General features: G+C 48.0%; 1 protein-coding gene across 1 annotated transcript in view; it reads right to left on the bottom strand.

Moving 5' to 3' along the window:
- Nucleotides 1–16,788, bottom strand: part of MDGA2 (MAM domain containing glycosylphosphatidylinositol anchor 2) — a 511,487-nt gene that overhangs the window by 178,694 nt on the left and 316,005 nt on the right. The window contains exon 7 of the mRNA XM_063118281.1: nucleotides 6,086–6,415. Coding sequence (XP_062974351.1) covers nucleotides 6,086–6,415 — 330 coding nt within the window. The remainder of the gene's footprint in view (nucleotides 1–6,085; nucleotides 6,416–16,788) is intronic.

Here is a 16,788-nt window from a genome sequence, read left to right as displayed (position 1 = left end):
TGATAGATGGTTGTCCAGCTGCCTCTTGAAGGCCTCTAGTGTGGGAGAGCCCACAACCTCCCTAGGTAACTGATTCCATTGTCGTACTGCTCTAACAGTCAGGAAGTTTTTCCTGATGTCCAGCTAGAATCTGGCTTCCTTTAACTTGAGCCCGTTATCCCGTGTCCTGCACTCTGGGAGGATCGAGAAGAGATCCTGGCCCTCCTCTGGGTGACAACCTTTTAAGTCTTTGAAGAGTGCTATCATGTCTCCCCTCAATCTCCTCTTCTCCAGGCTAAACATGCCCAGTTCTTTCAGTCTCTCTTCATAGGGCTTTGTTTCCAGACCCCTGATCATCCTGGTTGAAATGAAACATCAGGGTGGTGTGTGTGTGTGCGGGGGGAACTGACCTTTGGAATGCTGAAATATCCAAGAGAAGTCCAACCCAGCTCAAACATGGCACACTTCCTTCTTCTCTGGGCTTCAATGGGGAGGATACTACTGGAATCAGGAAAAGTTAGGGAATCTCTCTCAGTATGTAATCACCACGAGAAACCTGGGATCTCTGTACTTTCATGCTTGGAATACAGTGTGTATGTGTGTGTGTGTGTGAGAGAGAGAGAGAGTGTGAGCATATGTGTGTGCATGTGCACACACGCATGCATGTTAAAGATCATGGAAATATTTATTATTACACCAAAGCTTAAGTGTGGGTTGGCGTGTTGTGTTCCTGTTTTTATCCTGAGCTGTTCTGTTCTGCCCTTGGTTTAAAGGTACGACAATGATTTTAATACTTTGAACGGTTTTTTCTTGTAATTTGATCTGTTTTTCTTGTAATGAAGTCTTTTCTTGTGTTTTATGGGTTTTACAATATATTATTTTAGCAAGACACTTTGAATGTGCTTTATACAGAAAAGTGGGGCGTGATTCTTCAAACAAGCAAACTATAAATAAATAAAACCAGCTTTCCTCACAACCACAAACGGCGATACAACACGGACCACGTTCACATGCTTACCGACGAGATGTTTATAGTTTGTCTTAGGAGTGTGAAGGTCCCACAGCACACTCGACAGGAGATTATTTCTACCTCAGGACTTTTCTCTCCTCCTTTTAACTTTTCTTTGCGCAGTGTGAGGCACTGAACGTGAGAAGTGGCAAAAACTATGACTCGCTGAAGAAGTTATGGAACACACTCTTGTTTACCATTAGATGGCTACTCCCAATACATCCATTCACGCTTCCAATGGAATCCATCATGAGTAACAGTAACGCATTGGTTACTTTCTGCTGCAGAAGACACGCTGTGCCGTGCAGAACGGCCCTCTCAGCTTCGTCCTAGTGAGATGGTCACACACAGTCTGCACCAACTCTCCACACATCATGCACAAGGCATCCCCAAAATTCCCTCGATTTATTTTATTTATTTATTTATTTATTTATTTATTTATTTATTTATTATATTTTTATACCGCCCAATAGCCGAAGCTCTCTACACATGCGTGTGCACACCCCACCCCAACAGCACCATTTTGTTGTTGTGCCTGAAAATCATTTACTGTGTGTTCCTGTTCTCCTCGAGCAACAAGGGCATTCCACACAGTTCTACAAAGGGTGTGGAATGCCCTTGGCAGTCAAGGGTGAATGGAAAGAAAAGACATTGACAAGTTACAAGATGGGGGATACTTGGCTCAGCAATACTACAGACGAGAAGGTTCTTGGAATTGTTGTAGATCGCAAGCGGAATATGAGCCAACAGTGCGATATGGCTGCAGGAAAGGCAAATGCTATTTTGGGCTGCATTAATAGAAGTATAGCTTCCATCCTCCCAGACTACAGGACACGGAATAACGGGCTCAAGTTAAAGGAAGCCAGATTCCAGCTGGACATCAGGAAAAACTTCCTGACTGTTAGAGCAGTATGGCAATGGAACCAGTGACCTAGGGAGGTTGTGGGCTCTCCCACACTGAAGGCCTTCAAGAGGCAGCTGGACAACCATCTGTCAGGGATGCATTATTATTATTATTATTATTATTATTATTATTATTATTAATAATATAGCACCATCAATGTACATGGTGCTGTACAGAGTAAAACAATAAAATAGCAAAACCCTGCCGCATAGGCTTACATTCTAATAAAATCATAATAAAACAATAAGAAGGGGAAGAGAATGCACCAAACAGGCACAGGGTAGAGTAAAACTAACAGTATAAAGTCAGAACAAAATCAAGTTTTAAAAGCTTTAGAAAAAAGAAAAGTTTTTAGCTGAGCTTTAAAAGCTGCGATTGAACTTGTAGTTCTCAAATGTTCTGGAAGAGCGTTCCAGGCGTAAGGGGCAGCAGAAGAAAATGGACGAAGCTGAGCAAGGGAAGTAGAGACCCTTGGGCAGGTGAGAAACATGGCATTAGAGGAGCGAAGAGCACGAGCGGGGCGATAGTGTGAGATGAGAGAGGAGAGATAGGAAGGAGCTAGACAGTGAAAAGCTTTGTAGGTCAACAGGAGAATTCTGGGGTGAATTGGAAGCCAATGAAGAGATTTCAGAAGTGGAGTAACACGGTCAGAGCGGCGAGCCAAGAAGATGATCTTAGCAGCAGAGTGGTGAACAGAAACCAACGAACTGATGCTTGGACTCGATGGCCTTGTAGGCCCTTTCCAACTCTGCTATTCTATGATTGTATGATAAGCAACAAAACCCTCTGCTCCCCTGAGCAAAGTTTTTTCCAGATCTATGAAAATGACACCACCACAGCCCTCTCCTGTGCCCCTGCAGTTCTTCTCTGGCTCCCAATGATCAGCAAGCTTCTTTGCATGGGTGTCCGGTAGACCAGGCCTGGATGGTGTCAGGAAGCCCGTGGCTTCTGGCACCAACGGCTGCTGCTGCAGTCAACAATCGCCATTAGGATTAGTGATGCTGCCCCATTTCGTAATTAGTCTGCTCGCTAGTCAAACCTCGCCCATTCATAACGCGAAGCTTTTTAACGACCCCGGACCAGCGGTTTACAAATCCGCTGCTAAGAAAGGAATCCATCACGAGATTCAAAGCATGAGGGGTCTGTATGTGAACCAGGCCATTTCTGCGCATGCTCTGCGTGGGGGAGGGTTAAGCCTTTCCTTTCCTAATCCAGGGCTGCTTCCCTCCACGCTGCCTCCGTCGCCACCAACCCTCTAGCTCCATAAGGAGGAGGAGCACACAGCAGCCCATCTGCAGTTGTCACATTCTCTCCTTAATAGCTTCCCTTGTTGCCTTCATTGCCTGGACAACTCTGGCTCCAAGGAGACACTCCGCGATTCCGAACTATTACAGCTACGTGCAAAAGCCTGTTTACATGGAATGAGAGTTTGCTTTCAGGGGAAACTTTCATCTGAGTAAACAATGAACTCACTCGAGGAACGTTTGCCCATAACTAACACACTAATTAGGATCCCTGGGCTAAGCTTAAGAGAGTTATGTAGAATCTGATCTGAATCAAACCCCAAATCTGATAGGAGTTCATTGTGAAATGTGCAGCGGGAGACGCTTTCCCATCACGCGAAAGCCGAAGAAGGAACCCAGGCACCCAGTGCAGCTCTTTCAGCACAGGTGTTCCTTGTGTCCGGTGAGGCAACCCAGGTGGGGATGTTTAAGAACAGCATTTCAGTTTGCAAATCACTTGGAAATGCCCTGTCCGCAGTCCTGAATGCAAGCACGAGCGCGTTTTCTCTGAAAAAGTCGGCTAATTCCCGGATTCACCTTCACTTTTTTCAAAACGTATGCTTGAAAAATGCACATCTTTCTCAAAATGCAGACATTTTAAATCGCCCGTGCGTAGGTTTGACCAGGGGGTGGGGGTGGGGGGAGAATTGCACCAATTTGGAAATTATTTGCGCAACTTGCATGTTCGATAGCTGTTTATTTTGTGCAATTTCCCCATTTGTACAAAACCAACCATGATTGCAAATGTGAGTGCAAATTTAGGGGAGATGAGCAGCAAACTGGTTTTTTTTTGGAGAATCTTGGGGCCTTACTAGACCTGCCGGCTTACGCCGGCAGGGAGGCGGGGCCGGGACACGCTAACGTTAGCGCGCCTCCCCCGGGCTTCCAGACGGCGGAGACGCAGGCCCTGCGTCGTCCGCCATTTTTTGTTTTTGTTTAAAGGGGCCGCGTGTGGCTCGAAGACGGCGAACAAGGTAAGGGGTTTTTTTAAATTATTTTTAAAAAACGGGGGGGGGGCGAAGGATGGCAGGGTGGGTGGCAAGGGGGGAGGGGGGGAGATCACGCCGCGCGCCGCCCGAACAAGCAGCCGAGCGGCGCTTGCCCAGCGGGCAATGCCTGGCATTTGCCAGGCATTGCCCAGGCAAGCGCCGCTCAGCTGCTTGCTCGGGCGGCGGCGGCGCGATCTCCCCCCTCCCCCCTTGCCACCCACCCTGCCATCCTTCGCCCTCCCCTCTCTTCCCCCCCCCCTGGGCCGATGGGCACAGCGCTCGTATGAGCGCTGTGCCAGGCAGGTCTGTGGCTTTTTGCGGCTCCTCGCAAGGCGAGGAGCCGCAAAAGGCCGTGGAAGTCGCTAGACGTTCCCCAGCCCCGGCCTGAGGCTGGAGCTGGGGAAAAAGCACGCCATAAGCGACTTAGCTTACGGCGCGCTAAACCAGGCCTCACTGCGGCCTGCCGCCGGATTCCCCTGTGCGTCATCTGGACGCACAGCAGGGAAAACGGGTCAGAAGGCAAGCTAAGGCCTCGTCTAGGAAGGCCCTTGGTGAATGAGAACACTACTTGTTTGCCCACCCCACCCAACAGCCTTGTTGCAACATTTTACATTAGTTGCAGCTTCCAAACCAGCCTCAAGGGCAGCCCCACATAAAGTGCATTACAGTAATCCGGTCCTGAGATTACGAATGCATGGATCACCATAGCTAAGCTACCCCAGTCCTGGAAGGGGTGTGGCTGGCAGGCCCACTGAAGCTGGTAAAATGTGGCCTCTTCACATGGTGCTCCAATGACAATGCTGAAACTAAGAGCATCGCCAGACTGCACCCCTGTTCCTTCACTGGGTGTGCAACCTCATACACAATAGGTAAACTCCCTAATTCCAGGACCTGGGAACCACTCATCCACTGTCCCTGTATTACTGGGATTTAGCTGCAGATTACTGGTCCTCATTCAACCCACCACTGAATTCAAGCACTAGTCTAGGTCGTGCACCCAGGTCATGCATTAGTCTAGGTCATCACATCTGAATTAGAAGCAATAGAGTGTCATCAGCATATTGGTGACACCTTGCCCCCAAATTAAGAACATCAGAAGTGCCCTGATGCTGGATCAGACCAAAGGTCCATCTAGTCCAGCACTCTGTTGACACAGCGGCCAACCAGCTGTCAACCAAGGACCCACAAGCAGGACATGGTGCAACTGCACCCTCCCACCCATGTTCCCCAACAACTGGTGCACACAGGCTTACTGCCTCGGATACTGGAGATCGCACCCAACCATCAGGGCTAGTAGCCATGGATAGCCTTCCCCTCCAGGAATTTATCCCACCCCCTTTTGAAGCCATCCCAATTGATGGCCATCCCTACATCTTGTGGTAGTGAGTTCCATAATTTAACTATGCGCTGTGTGAAGGAGTGCTTCCTTTTATTTGTCCTGGATCTCCCACCCATCAGTTTCATGGGATGGACCCACTGGTTTCTAGTATTTTGAGAGAGGGAGAAAAATGTCTCCCCGTCCACATTCTCCACACCTCTATCCTGTCTCCCCTTAAGCCTCCTTTTTTCCAAGCTAAACAATCCCAGTTGATGTAACCTTCCCTCATAGGGGAGGTGATTTCCCCAATGCTTCATTGAGATGTAAAATGGTGTAGTAGCCTGCGGCACCCAAAACACAATTGCAAGAGGGGGTCCGGTGCAGTCATCCAGGTCTACTCTCTGAACCCCGCCCTAGTGCTAGCAGTGGAACCAATGTGCCCCCGTGACAACGAGGCTTCCTAACCAGCATTTCCTTTCTCCCTTCTACAACGCACCCACCTGAATCCCCATGTCATCTCTTGCCCACTCCCTACCCCCATTCGAACATATGTATCTTTTGTTACCCAAGCAGATGCCCAAGGAGTTACGGAAGCCCCCTCACCTGTGCTGCTGGAAATGTTGACATCGATGCTGATATCCGATATGCCACCTCCCTTCAGCGATGCGACGCATGTGTACGTCCCAAAGTCGGTGAATTTCAGATCAATGATGTCCAAGTTGGTGGTTCCTGGGGAGACGTCGGGGTCCGTCTGGGTAATGACCATCCTCTCGGAGCTGCGCAGCGGCCGGCCATTTTTAAACCAGCTGAATGTGAGCTCTTCAGAAGGAACCGCCTCCACCTGGCAAGAGATCTTGACTTCCCTTCCAATCTGGATGTTGTCGTCTTTATGATAAGGGTCGGGTGTGATCCAGAACCGCCCTTTCTTCAAGGCTGAAAATGAGGCAAACACAACGTGAGTCAGAGAGAGATTGCCATAGGAGACATCATCCCTGCCTATGGAGGAGGGGGTGAGCTTTGGAGGGCTGGCCATGCTCTAAGCAATAACTTCTCCCATGTCTTTGGCAGGATCCGAATTCGACGCTACCCCTTCTTGAGGAAACTTGCTCCAGGGGCTGGACAGGGTGCTTTATTTATTTATTTATTTATTTATTTATTTATTACATTTCTATACCACCCAATAGCCGGAGCTCTCTGGGCGGTTCACAAAAATTAAAAACATTCAAAGTATAAAACAACATTGTTAGGCTACAGGCACAGGGCCAATGAGAAGCAACCGCTACGACACCTTGCCTGCCCTCACTTAACCTTTGAACAAGGTGGGGTGGGGCATCCCATAAATCCTCTTGAAAATGTGCTGGATCGAGACAAAGGATGTCCAAACGGAACATGAAATTAACAACTGGAAATAACTCACAGGGCACCTGGCGGCGATTTTTGCATCCCAGCCCAGGCGACAGCTAGTAGGAAAAAATGAATAAAATGTGTGTGTTGTGTGTGTGTGTGTGTGTGTGTTGCGGGGGAAGCACTCCAATTAATGAGAGTCTATCGCACCGGGCTTCAGGAAACGGAGTGGGCTGCAGAGATGCTATCTGTGCACAACCTTTGTGCCTGCTGACGCTCCTTATATAATTTCTGGCTGCATCCGTGCGTCTGCTTTGCCTCATAGTGGAAAATGCCCACAAGGAGAAAGACAACGGCGAGTCATTTTATTAAGTAAATACCCAGGCTAAATGTAAACTCTTGAAGACAAATACTGAAATGCCGGTTTTGGCTGCCGTGGTCACGGACTCCGCAGCCCAACACAGATTTTGCCATTTCTGAGCCGCTCTGCTTCTTTGGCTGCGGCCTGCACAGCGTTTCCGTGAGGAATCCGCCCGGGTGAAATTAGGACAAGGCTGAACATTCGTTTGCCTGGACCCATAAGCTGAATTACTCACAGCCAGCGGAGAGTGACATGAGCGCTACGAATGGCAAAGGCGATGGACTTGCTCCTTGTCTCTGTGTCAGGACACCGTTTCTAAGCTAATAACAAACATTTTGCACATTTGCCGGAAGCTCAGCCAGACACACTGGGGCAGAACTTACGAGGACATCCGAAGTTGACAGCAGGACCATTCCCCTCTCCCCCCACACACATATTAACAGCATAATGAACATATAAATCATAGAATCATAGAATAGCAGAGTTGGAAGGGGCCTACAAGGCCATTGAGTCCAACCCCTTGCTCAATACAGGAATCCACCCTGAAGCATCCCTGACAGATGGTTGTCCAGCTGCCTCTTGAAGGCCTCCAGTGTGGGAGAGCCCACAACCTCCCTAGGGAACCGGTTCCATTGTCGTGCTGCTCTAATAGTCGAAGTTTTTCCTGATGTCCAGCTGGAATCTGCCTTCCTTTAACTTGAGCCCATTATTCCATGTCCTGGGAGGATCGAGAAGAGATCCTGGTCCTCCTCTGTGTGACAACCTTTCAAGTATTTGAAGAGTGCTATCATGTCTCCCCTCAGTCTTCTCTTCTCCAGACTAAACATGCCCAGTTCTTTCAGTCTCTCTTCATAGGGCTTTGTTTCCAGACCCCTGATCATCCTGGTTGCCCTCCTCTGAACACGCTCCAACTTGTCTGCATCCTTCTTGAATTGTGGAGCCCAGAACTGGACGCAATACTCTAGATGAGGCCTAACCAGGGCCGAATAGAGAGGAACCAGTACCTCACGTGATTTGGAAGCTATCCTTCTATTAATGCAGCCCAAAATAGCATTTGCCTTTCTTGCAGCCTTATCGCACTGTTGGCTCCTATTCAGCTTGCGATCTACAACAATTCCAAGATCCTTCTCGTTTGTAGTATTGCTGAGCCAAGTATCCCCCATCTTGTAACTGTGCATTTGGTTTCTATTTCCTAAATGCTGAACTTGGCATTTATCCCTATTAAATTTCATTTTGTTGTTTTCAGCCTATCAAGATCACTTGGAAGTTTGTTTCTGTCTTCCAGGGTATTAGCTATCCCACCCAATTTTGTGTCAGTTCCCTGCACCTCCTTGTCCAAATCATTAATAGAAATGTTGACGAGCCCTGGGCCCAGGACTGAGCTCACATCTGCACTCAATTCTCTGGCTATGATTCCTTCAGCATTTGTAAGCTGTCAGGATCACGTGCGTTGTGGTCTAACAACAACTGATGGGCCGTTGGGTTCCCCAGCCCTGACTTAAGACAGCGCCCACAGCTGGGACTGGAGCAGGCCCATAATGCTCATCGCCACATCTAAAAAAGGATATTATAAAGCTGGAAAAAGTGCAGAAAAGGGCAAATAAGATGATGAAGGGGCTGGAGCATCTCCCCTTTGAGGGAAGGTTACAACAACTGGGATTGTTTAGCTTGGAGAAGAGGAGGCTGAGGGGAGACATGGTGGAGGTGTACAAAATGATGCATGGTGTGGAGAATGTGGAGAGGGAGAGATTTCTCTCTCTCTCTCTCTCAAAATACTAGAACCCAAAGGGGTCCTCCCATGAAGCTGATTGGTGGCAGATTCCAGACAGATAAAAGGAAGGACTTCTGCACACAGCACATAGTTAAGTTATGGAACTCACTACCATAAGATGTAGTGACGGCCACTATGTCACGCAAGTGATTGGACTGTTGCTTAACTCACCTAAGGAGAACAGAATCATAGAATAGCAGAGTTGGAAGGGGCCTACAAGGCCATCGAGTCCAACCCCCTGCTCAATGCAGGAATCCACCCTAAAGCATCCCTGACAGATGGTTGAAGGCCTCGAGTGTGGGAGAGCCCACAACCTCCCTAGGTCACTGGTTCCATTGTCGTACTGCTCTAACAGTCAGGAAGTTTTTCCTGATGTCCAGCCGGAATCTGGCTTCATGTCACTTGAGCACATGATTCCATGTCCTGCACTCTGGGATGAGAAAGCTTCCGCCCTGCCCCGCACCACGATAACACCAACTACAGTTACAAACCTGTACCGTCCGATAAAACTTAATAAGGGGAAGGCTAAGAATAAGCAGGCAAGTCTTCGATACAGAACTTGCCAGGGATGGAGGCTGGTGCAATGCCTGCCAGATCCAGCAAGAAGAGATTGGTCTGAGTTGATGAATCTTCTGTACTGTCCTATTCCCGGCACCATCTGTCAAAGCTCTTTCCATTTCCAAAACCTACGGTCAGGCAGCCAAGAATGCACAGAATTGTGGGCACGTTTACAAGACCTCCGTATTAGGGAGGGCAGAAAAAGAAATGATTCGTCCACATTTTAATGCAAACATAGCAGAATTCACACTTCCAAACCAATACAGGAAATGAAGCTCAATTGTCTTTTGAAATTTGCACTCCTCTAAATTTTGCAATGGAGTTCTCCAATCAACACACATACACACACACATTTGTGGAGGAAATATTTAAAATACATACCGCGTTATACGTGGGGCTGCCTTTGAAAACGGTCCAGAAGCTTCAGCTGGTACAAAACAGGGCAGCCCGTTTACTAACAGGGACTGGCCGGCGAGATCACATTACGCCAGTCCTTTTACAACTTCATTGGCTGCCAGTCCAGGTCCGGGCCCGATTCAAAGTGCTGGTATTGACATTTAAAGCCCTAAACGGTTTGGGGCCAGGTTATTTGAAGGAACACCTCCTCCCATATGTACCTGCCCGGACCTTAAGATCATCTACAGGGGCCCTTCTCCGTGAGCCCCTGCCAAAGGAAGCGAGGCAGGTGGCTACTAGGAGGAGGGCCTTCTCCGCTGTGGCACCCCGGCTGTGGAATGAGCTCCCCAGAGAGGTCCGCCTGGCGCCTACACTGTATTCCTTTCGTTGCCAGCGGAAGACCTTTTTATTCCCTCAGTATTTTAACACTTAATTTTAACTTAAATTTAAATTTTACTGTTCTAACTCTGTATTATAATCTTATATCAATTTTGCTGCGTGGTTTTATCCTGGTTGTGCTTTTTATACTGTATTTTGTAATTGTGCTTTTAACCTGTTGGTTGTTTTATTATGGTTTTAATTTTTGTGAACCGCCCAGAGAGCTTCGGCTATTGGGCGGTATAAACATGTAATAAATAAATAAATAAAAATATTAGGAAAACTGCTTACAAAAATGTAGATTTTACTGCAGATCATCCAGAGATCTACCAGTAGGTTACAGTCTGCCGCCTCCCTGCCTGTGGTGAAGACACTTTTGAATTAGATGGACCAGTTGTCTGACTGATCAAGGCATCTTCCCAAGACCCATCATATCAGCCAAAAAAGCCCTCTGAAAGGGACCGTCCAAGTATCAAATCAGAGCAACAACTATATGGACCGTGGCATTTTTCGTGCCTGGCTGCTTTCCAATCAGGTGCTTCCAACCCCTGGAGACTCGTCCACTCCAGAAAATCTTTCGCAACAGCTCCATAGCAGTCTGATTTGCCAAGAGGCCGCTCCGTCCCCTCCCCCAATAAATTGCATTCCAAATGTACAAAGTTAAGTTGCAAGTGCCTCACTAAACCCTATTTGCATTCTCCAGGTGAAGCTGTGCCCCTGGCCCTGTTCAACCCCAAGTGCGCCTCTAATCCATCAAAACGTTCCTATCTTGCAAACACACATTTAGTTGGGCATGAATAGCATCAAATGCAGCCTTTCAGCTCTGTGCCACTGCTAGAATAGTTACCGAAAGCCCTCCCCCCCCCCCGCTCCTAAGCTCACACAGGAGACCCGGGAATGCTTAGCTTTGTGTTTGCTGCCGATGTTTATGTGTTTGACCAGGCAAAGCCTTTGCCGTCAACTGTATTAAGGAGCAGACCTGGGAGACGGAGCAAATTGGACTGCAAGTGCGTTGACAGACTCCATGCAAGTTTGGGCAGGCTCCTGGAAATAGTCGTGACGGTTGCTTTGTTTGCAATTTGACCGTGCTTGTAGTTTAAGTCACCTTCTTGGCCCTCTGGGACCCATTTTACTGTCCATCAGTCAGCCTTGCAGGTCTCTGGCTTCACAAAAAATATTAATTGCAAAAGAAATCATCCCCAAGCCCAGTAGCTGAACGAGTGTGTTTTTCTCCCTCTGCTCCCGCAAGCCCAAGTCTACATTTCAAAAAGCGAATCCGAACAACTGTCTGGCAGTGAGGGCGTCTAGCAGGGAAGATTGAGGACACGCTTGGCACACAGAAGGCCCCAGGTTCAATTCCTGGCAACCCCACGTTAGATGATCCCAGGGAGCAGGAGATAGGGGAGGCCTCTCTGTCGGAGGCCTTGGAGAGTTGCTGCCGGTCAGGGTGCGTAATACTGGGCTAGGTGGACCAAGGGTCTGACTCTAATGCAACTCCTTATGTTGGGGGGTGTTAGGAGGAAGAAAGATGGCTGGAGAGAAATTCGTTTACCAAGAAAAGGAGGAAGAGACTCAATGGCCAAACCCAAGGGCAGTCAAGGGCCAGAGAGGAGGGCATAAGACCATCAGAAGTGCCCTGATGCTGGATCAGACCAAGGGTCCATCTGGTCCAGCACTCTGTTCACACAGGGGCCACCAAGATAAGCATGTTTAGGGGAGCAAATCCTGAATCTTCTCAGCTCTTGCTGGACTGAAATTCTCACCAGCTGTACCCAGGAGAGCACATGGTGAGAGGGATGAAGTCCAATAACATCTGGTTGTGTAGGATGGTTTATGGTGTAGGAGGATTCCCAGCCCAGTGCAGATGCGCAGGCCATCGCAGCTGTGTTGAGCAGACGCCCCCCCCCCCCCCCGGTGAGATTTCACTGAACATGGGAGCAGGAGCGGGCCTGCTGGTTGCACATCACCTGGCAGCAACCTATCACCTGGCAGTCGCCTGAAGGGCCTCCCTGCATGCACGTGCGTGTACACCAGCAGGGCTGCTCCACGTGAAAAGGAATCCTTGCCAATCGTGATTCCTGTTCATGTGCAGGAGCCCTGTGGATGCTTACCCCTGCACATGGAGGGAGCCTTTCAGGCTGCCATTGACTGTGTGGTGGCTGGAATGTGTGGTAGGAGGGCACGCTGGCACAGAAGGGACATGGCTAGTGGCACAATCCCACTCTCCACTCATGCATTCAGAGGACACCATGTGTGTGTGTGTGTGTGATCTTCTCGACAGGGGTAGTGTACGCTATCAATGATAGTTAAGCGATACCTCTGTGTCCAGAGGCAGTATGCATGGTGCTGCAGGCAAATGCCAGGCTTAGCTCTCACCTTCCTGCCCATCATGGGAACTGCCAGAGACATCTGCCTGGTTGATGCTGGAAACAGAGGAGGCAGATGGGTCCTCGGACACCATGGCTCCTAATAGAAGATTCCACATGTCTCTCTGCTGCAACTACTTTTTCTTTTTCATATGTTCTGGGTCAGAGCCTTGGGACTGAACGCAGATCACAGGACGACGTGTCAGTGAGCCTCAGTTCAATATAAGCTCTGGGTGAAGACACAACCTGAGAGCCAGTGTGGCGTTGTGGTTAGAGTGTTGGACTGGTATTGGGGAGACCCCGGTGCCGGACCCCACTCACCCATGAAGGTCACTGAGCAACTTTGAGCCAGTCACTGACTCTCAGCCTAACCTACCTCACAGGGTTGCTGTGATGGAAAAAACATGGAGAGGAGGAGAACTATGAAGGTTGCCTAGGGATCCTTGCTAGATGAAAAAAGGTGGGATGTAAATGTAGAAATAATAATAATAATAATAATAATAATAATAATAATAATAATAATAGTAACAAGTGTTTAGAGGAGGGCAACCAGGATGATCAGGGGTCTGGAAACAAAGCCCTATGAAGAGAGACTGAAAGAACTGGGCATGTTTTTATACTGTTAGTTTTACTCTCCCCTGTGCCTGTTTGGCGCATTCTCTTCCCCTTCTTACTGTTTTGTTATGGTTCTATCAGAATGTACGCCTATGCGGCAGGGTTTTGCTATTTTATTGTTTTACTCTGTACAGCACCATGTACACTGATGGTGCTATATAAATAAATAAATAATAAAAAGAATATTATAGGGCATTGCACTGGGGTGGAGAAAATATACATCGTAAATGAATTTTATTTTCACTTAGAATGATAGAGTCATAGAATAGCAGAGTTGGAAGGGGCCTACAAGGCCATTGAGTCCAACCCCCTGCTCAATGCAGGAATCCACCCTAAAGCATCCCTGACAGATGGCTGTCCAGCTGCCTCTTGAAGGCTTCTAGTGTGGGAGAGCCCACAACCACCCTAGGGAACTGATTCCATTGTCGTACTGTTCTAACAGTCAGGAAGTTTTTCCTGATGTCCAGCTGGAATCTGGCTTCCTTTAACTTGAGCCCGTTATTCCGTGTCCTGCACTCTGGGAGGATTGAGAAGAGATCCTGGCCCTCCTCTGTGTGACAACCTTTAAGTATTTGAAGAGTGCTATCACGTCTCCCCTCAATCTTCTCTTCTCCAGGCTTAACATGCCCAGTTCTTTCAGTCTCTCTTCATAGGGCTTTGTTTCCAGACCCCTGATCATCCTAGTTGCCCTCCTCTGAACATGCTCCAGCTTGTCTGCGTCCTTCTTGAATTGTGGTTTCTCCGACACCCCTACTGACAACTGCCAAAGCTGCATAGATTCCAACCCTGCAACAGGTGCTAGAAATCCACAAACCCACCTGTGGAAGCCTACCAAGATTACACGGATCCCAAAGCCCCCGAGACAGGCTCCCTGTATCCGCAAGCACTTCCCAATTTCCCCCCTCCTTTCGGAGGCCAGGCCGGCTTCTTCCGCTGCCGCCTCCCTCGCTCCTCAGCATTTAACAAATCCCCAACTTTTAAAAAGTGTCAGCACGATTAAGTGGAGAGGCATTATCCTACCAGGGCATCTCCAAACTTTTTAATATCAAGTAATTACTTGGCACTTATGAGACCAGATGCATTCACATTTTCAATTTAAATGCAAATACTGTTGAAGGATTTACACAGGTTGGTACCTCTAATTTTTTTATAAATGCTTCCTTTTAAAAAAAGAAAAAGGAAGAGAGAAAGGAAAAAGAAGAGAGCTTGATCTTTTGCAAGAGTAGCACGGCAGATGTCTCTCTTCGCCGGGGATCAAGTTAATTAGCTACTGTTTGCTTTGCAAAATTTCAGCAGGGCGGGAACCTTGGGTAGGTTCGCCTTCGTCCATTCATTGGATTCTACTCTATGCATGAGAAGCATCTGTGAAGGGAAATAATAACACTCTTCATCATTAAAACAGCCCAAGGGCTCAGCTGGGAGAGGGGCATGAGGAGGCTACCTCTGTGCATGTACAGAGTATTTCTTCTTTACTATCATATTTCTTTGATTCTAAGTCGCACTCCCCCCCCCATTTGTTGTTTATTCGTTCAGTCGCTTCCGACTCTTCGTGACTTCATGGACCAGCCCACGCCAGAGCTTTCTCTTGGCCGTCGCCACCCCCAGCTCCCCCAAGGTTAAGTCTGTCACCTCCAGAATATCATCCCTCCATCTTGCCCTTGGTCGGCCCCTCTTCCTTTTGCCTTCCACTTTCCCTAGCATCAGCCTCTTCTCCAGGGTATCCTGTCTTCTCATTATGTGGCCAAAGTACGTCAGTTTTGCCTTTAACACCATTCCCTCAAGTGAGCAGTCTGGCTTTATTTCCTGGAGTATGGACTGGTTTGACCTTCTTGCGGTCCAAGGCACTCTCAGCATTTTTCTCCAACACCACAGTTCAAAAGCATCGGGGTGCATCTTAGAATCGCAGGTGCAATTATTATTCTTAGAATCAAAGCTTTTTTTCTGTTGCTGGTACTGAAATTAGTGTGTGGCCACAGCTAGACCTAAGGTTTATCCTGGGACCATCCCGGGTTCACCCCTGCCTGAGCACTGGATCCCCTGTGTGTCACCTAGATGAACAGGTCTGACCCCTGGACGATCCAGGGATAAACCTTAGGTCTAGCTATGGCCTAGGTCTTACAATCGATGGCGTCTTACAATCGAAGAAATACGGTATTAAGTCGTTCCCCCCCAACTGCCATATAGCTGGGATTGAAAAGCAGGCAACCAAGGCAACACACTGCTTTATGGTATTTTTTATCTAGGTTTGCAATAGGACTTTATAATATTATTTCTGTTGTCCTTACGTTTGTACTTTTACTTTTTAAAAATATATATGTGTTTATTTTCTTATAGCATTTACAATGTTTTATTCATTGAAATTTTTATGCAAAGTTATTCACTGGGGCCAATGAGTAATTGTTATTTTCTGAAAATTGCCCTGATGAAGGAGCTTTCGTTTCCGAAATGTGTTGGGCCCAAATAACGAAGTTCCCTTTTGGCACTTTTGAGAAATGCGTTCTCATTTTGCATTTCTTCTACTTTGTGTTGGCTTCCAGGTACATGACCTCTGACTGAGGCAAGGAGCTGAGTAAAGAATGCGACTCAGATCTGCTCAAGGGGCAATAACAGTGGTCTTGTTATTATTTTATTTACTTGAAATATTTCTTGGCCGCCTTTCTAGGCAGGAACCCTCCCAAGGCAATAAAACATCTAACAGAAACGGATATGGTCTTAAAGAGCAATAAAAATAGCAACATCAGTGAACATATCAGGGGAAGGACAAAGAAAAAACAAATCGTCTGCTTTCAGGGCCTTACTGAAAACCTTCAGTGATGGGGCCTGGCAGACCAAGGATGGCAATTTATTCCAGTGATGTGGGGTCACTGTGGAAAAGGCCCTGCCTGGTACCGTCACTCACCTAACTGCTCTCACAGGTGGGCAAGTGAGACAAGCTTTTCTTGCGGATTCTAAAGTACGGCCAGGCTGGTAGGGGTGTAGGTGGTCCTTCAAGCAATTTGGTTCCAAACTGGTTAAGGCTTTTGGCCCAATCTACACCAAGCAGGATATAGCGGTATGAAAGTGGTATATAAAAGGCAGGAGCCACACGACTGCTTTATAGCGGCATTGAACTGCACTGACAACTGTTGGGGCCCAGGACACAGACCATAGATTGCTTTCTTACCGCTATATCCTGCTTGGTGTGGCTCCTGCCTCTTACACACCGTTTTCACGCCACTTTCATAGCGCAATGTCCTGCTTGGTGTAGATTAGGCCTTTAAAGGTCAAAACCAGGACTTTGAATCAGGCTCGGCAACACACCGGTCACTAGTGCAGCCAGCACACAGTATGTTTTCATATGTTTCCGCATGAAAGGTGCCTCACACTGAATTAGGCCACTGGTCCTTCCTGCCCAGTATTGCCTACTCCAAAGTCAGAAGAGCGACACACGGCCCGTCCTTTCCACTGCCTTAGAAACACTGCCAGAGGCCGGCCGGCCGCTCCCAAAACTGGCTTCATCCCAATGTGAGAGTTCCAA

Source organism: Elgaria multicarinata, chromosome 2 (assembly GCF_023053635.1).
Source record: "Elgaria multicarinata webbii isolate HBS135686 ecotype San Diego chromosome 2, rElgMul1.1.pri, whole genome shotgun sequence".
In the NCBI taxonomy this organism is placed as follows: Eukaryota; Metazoa; Chordata; class Lepidosauria; order Squamata; family Anguidae; genus Elgaria; species Elgaria multicarinata.
The sequence above is the reverse complement of the archived record's forward strand: the minus strand, read 5'-3'. Positions and strand labels throughout refer to the sequence as shown.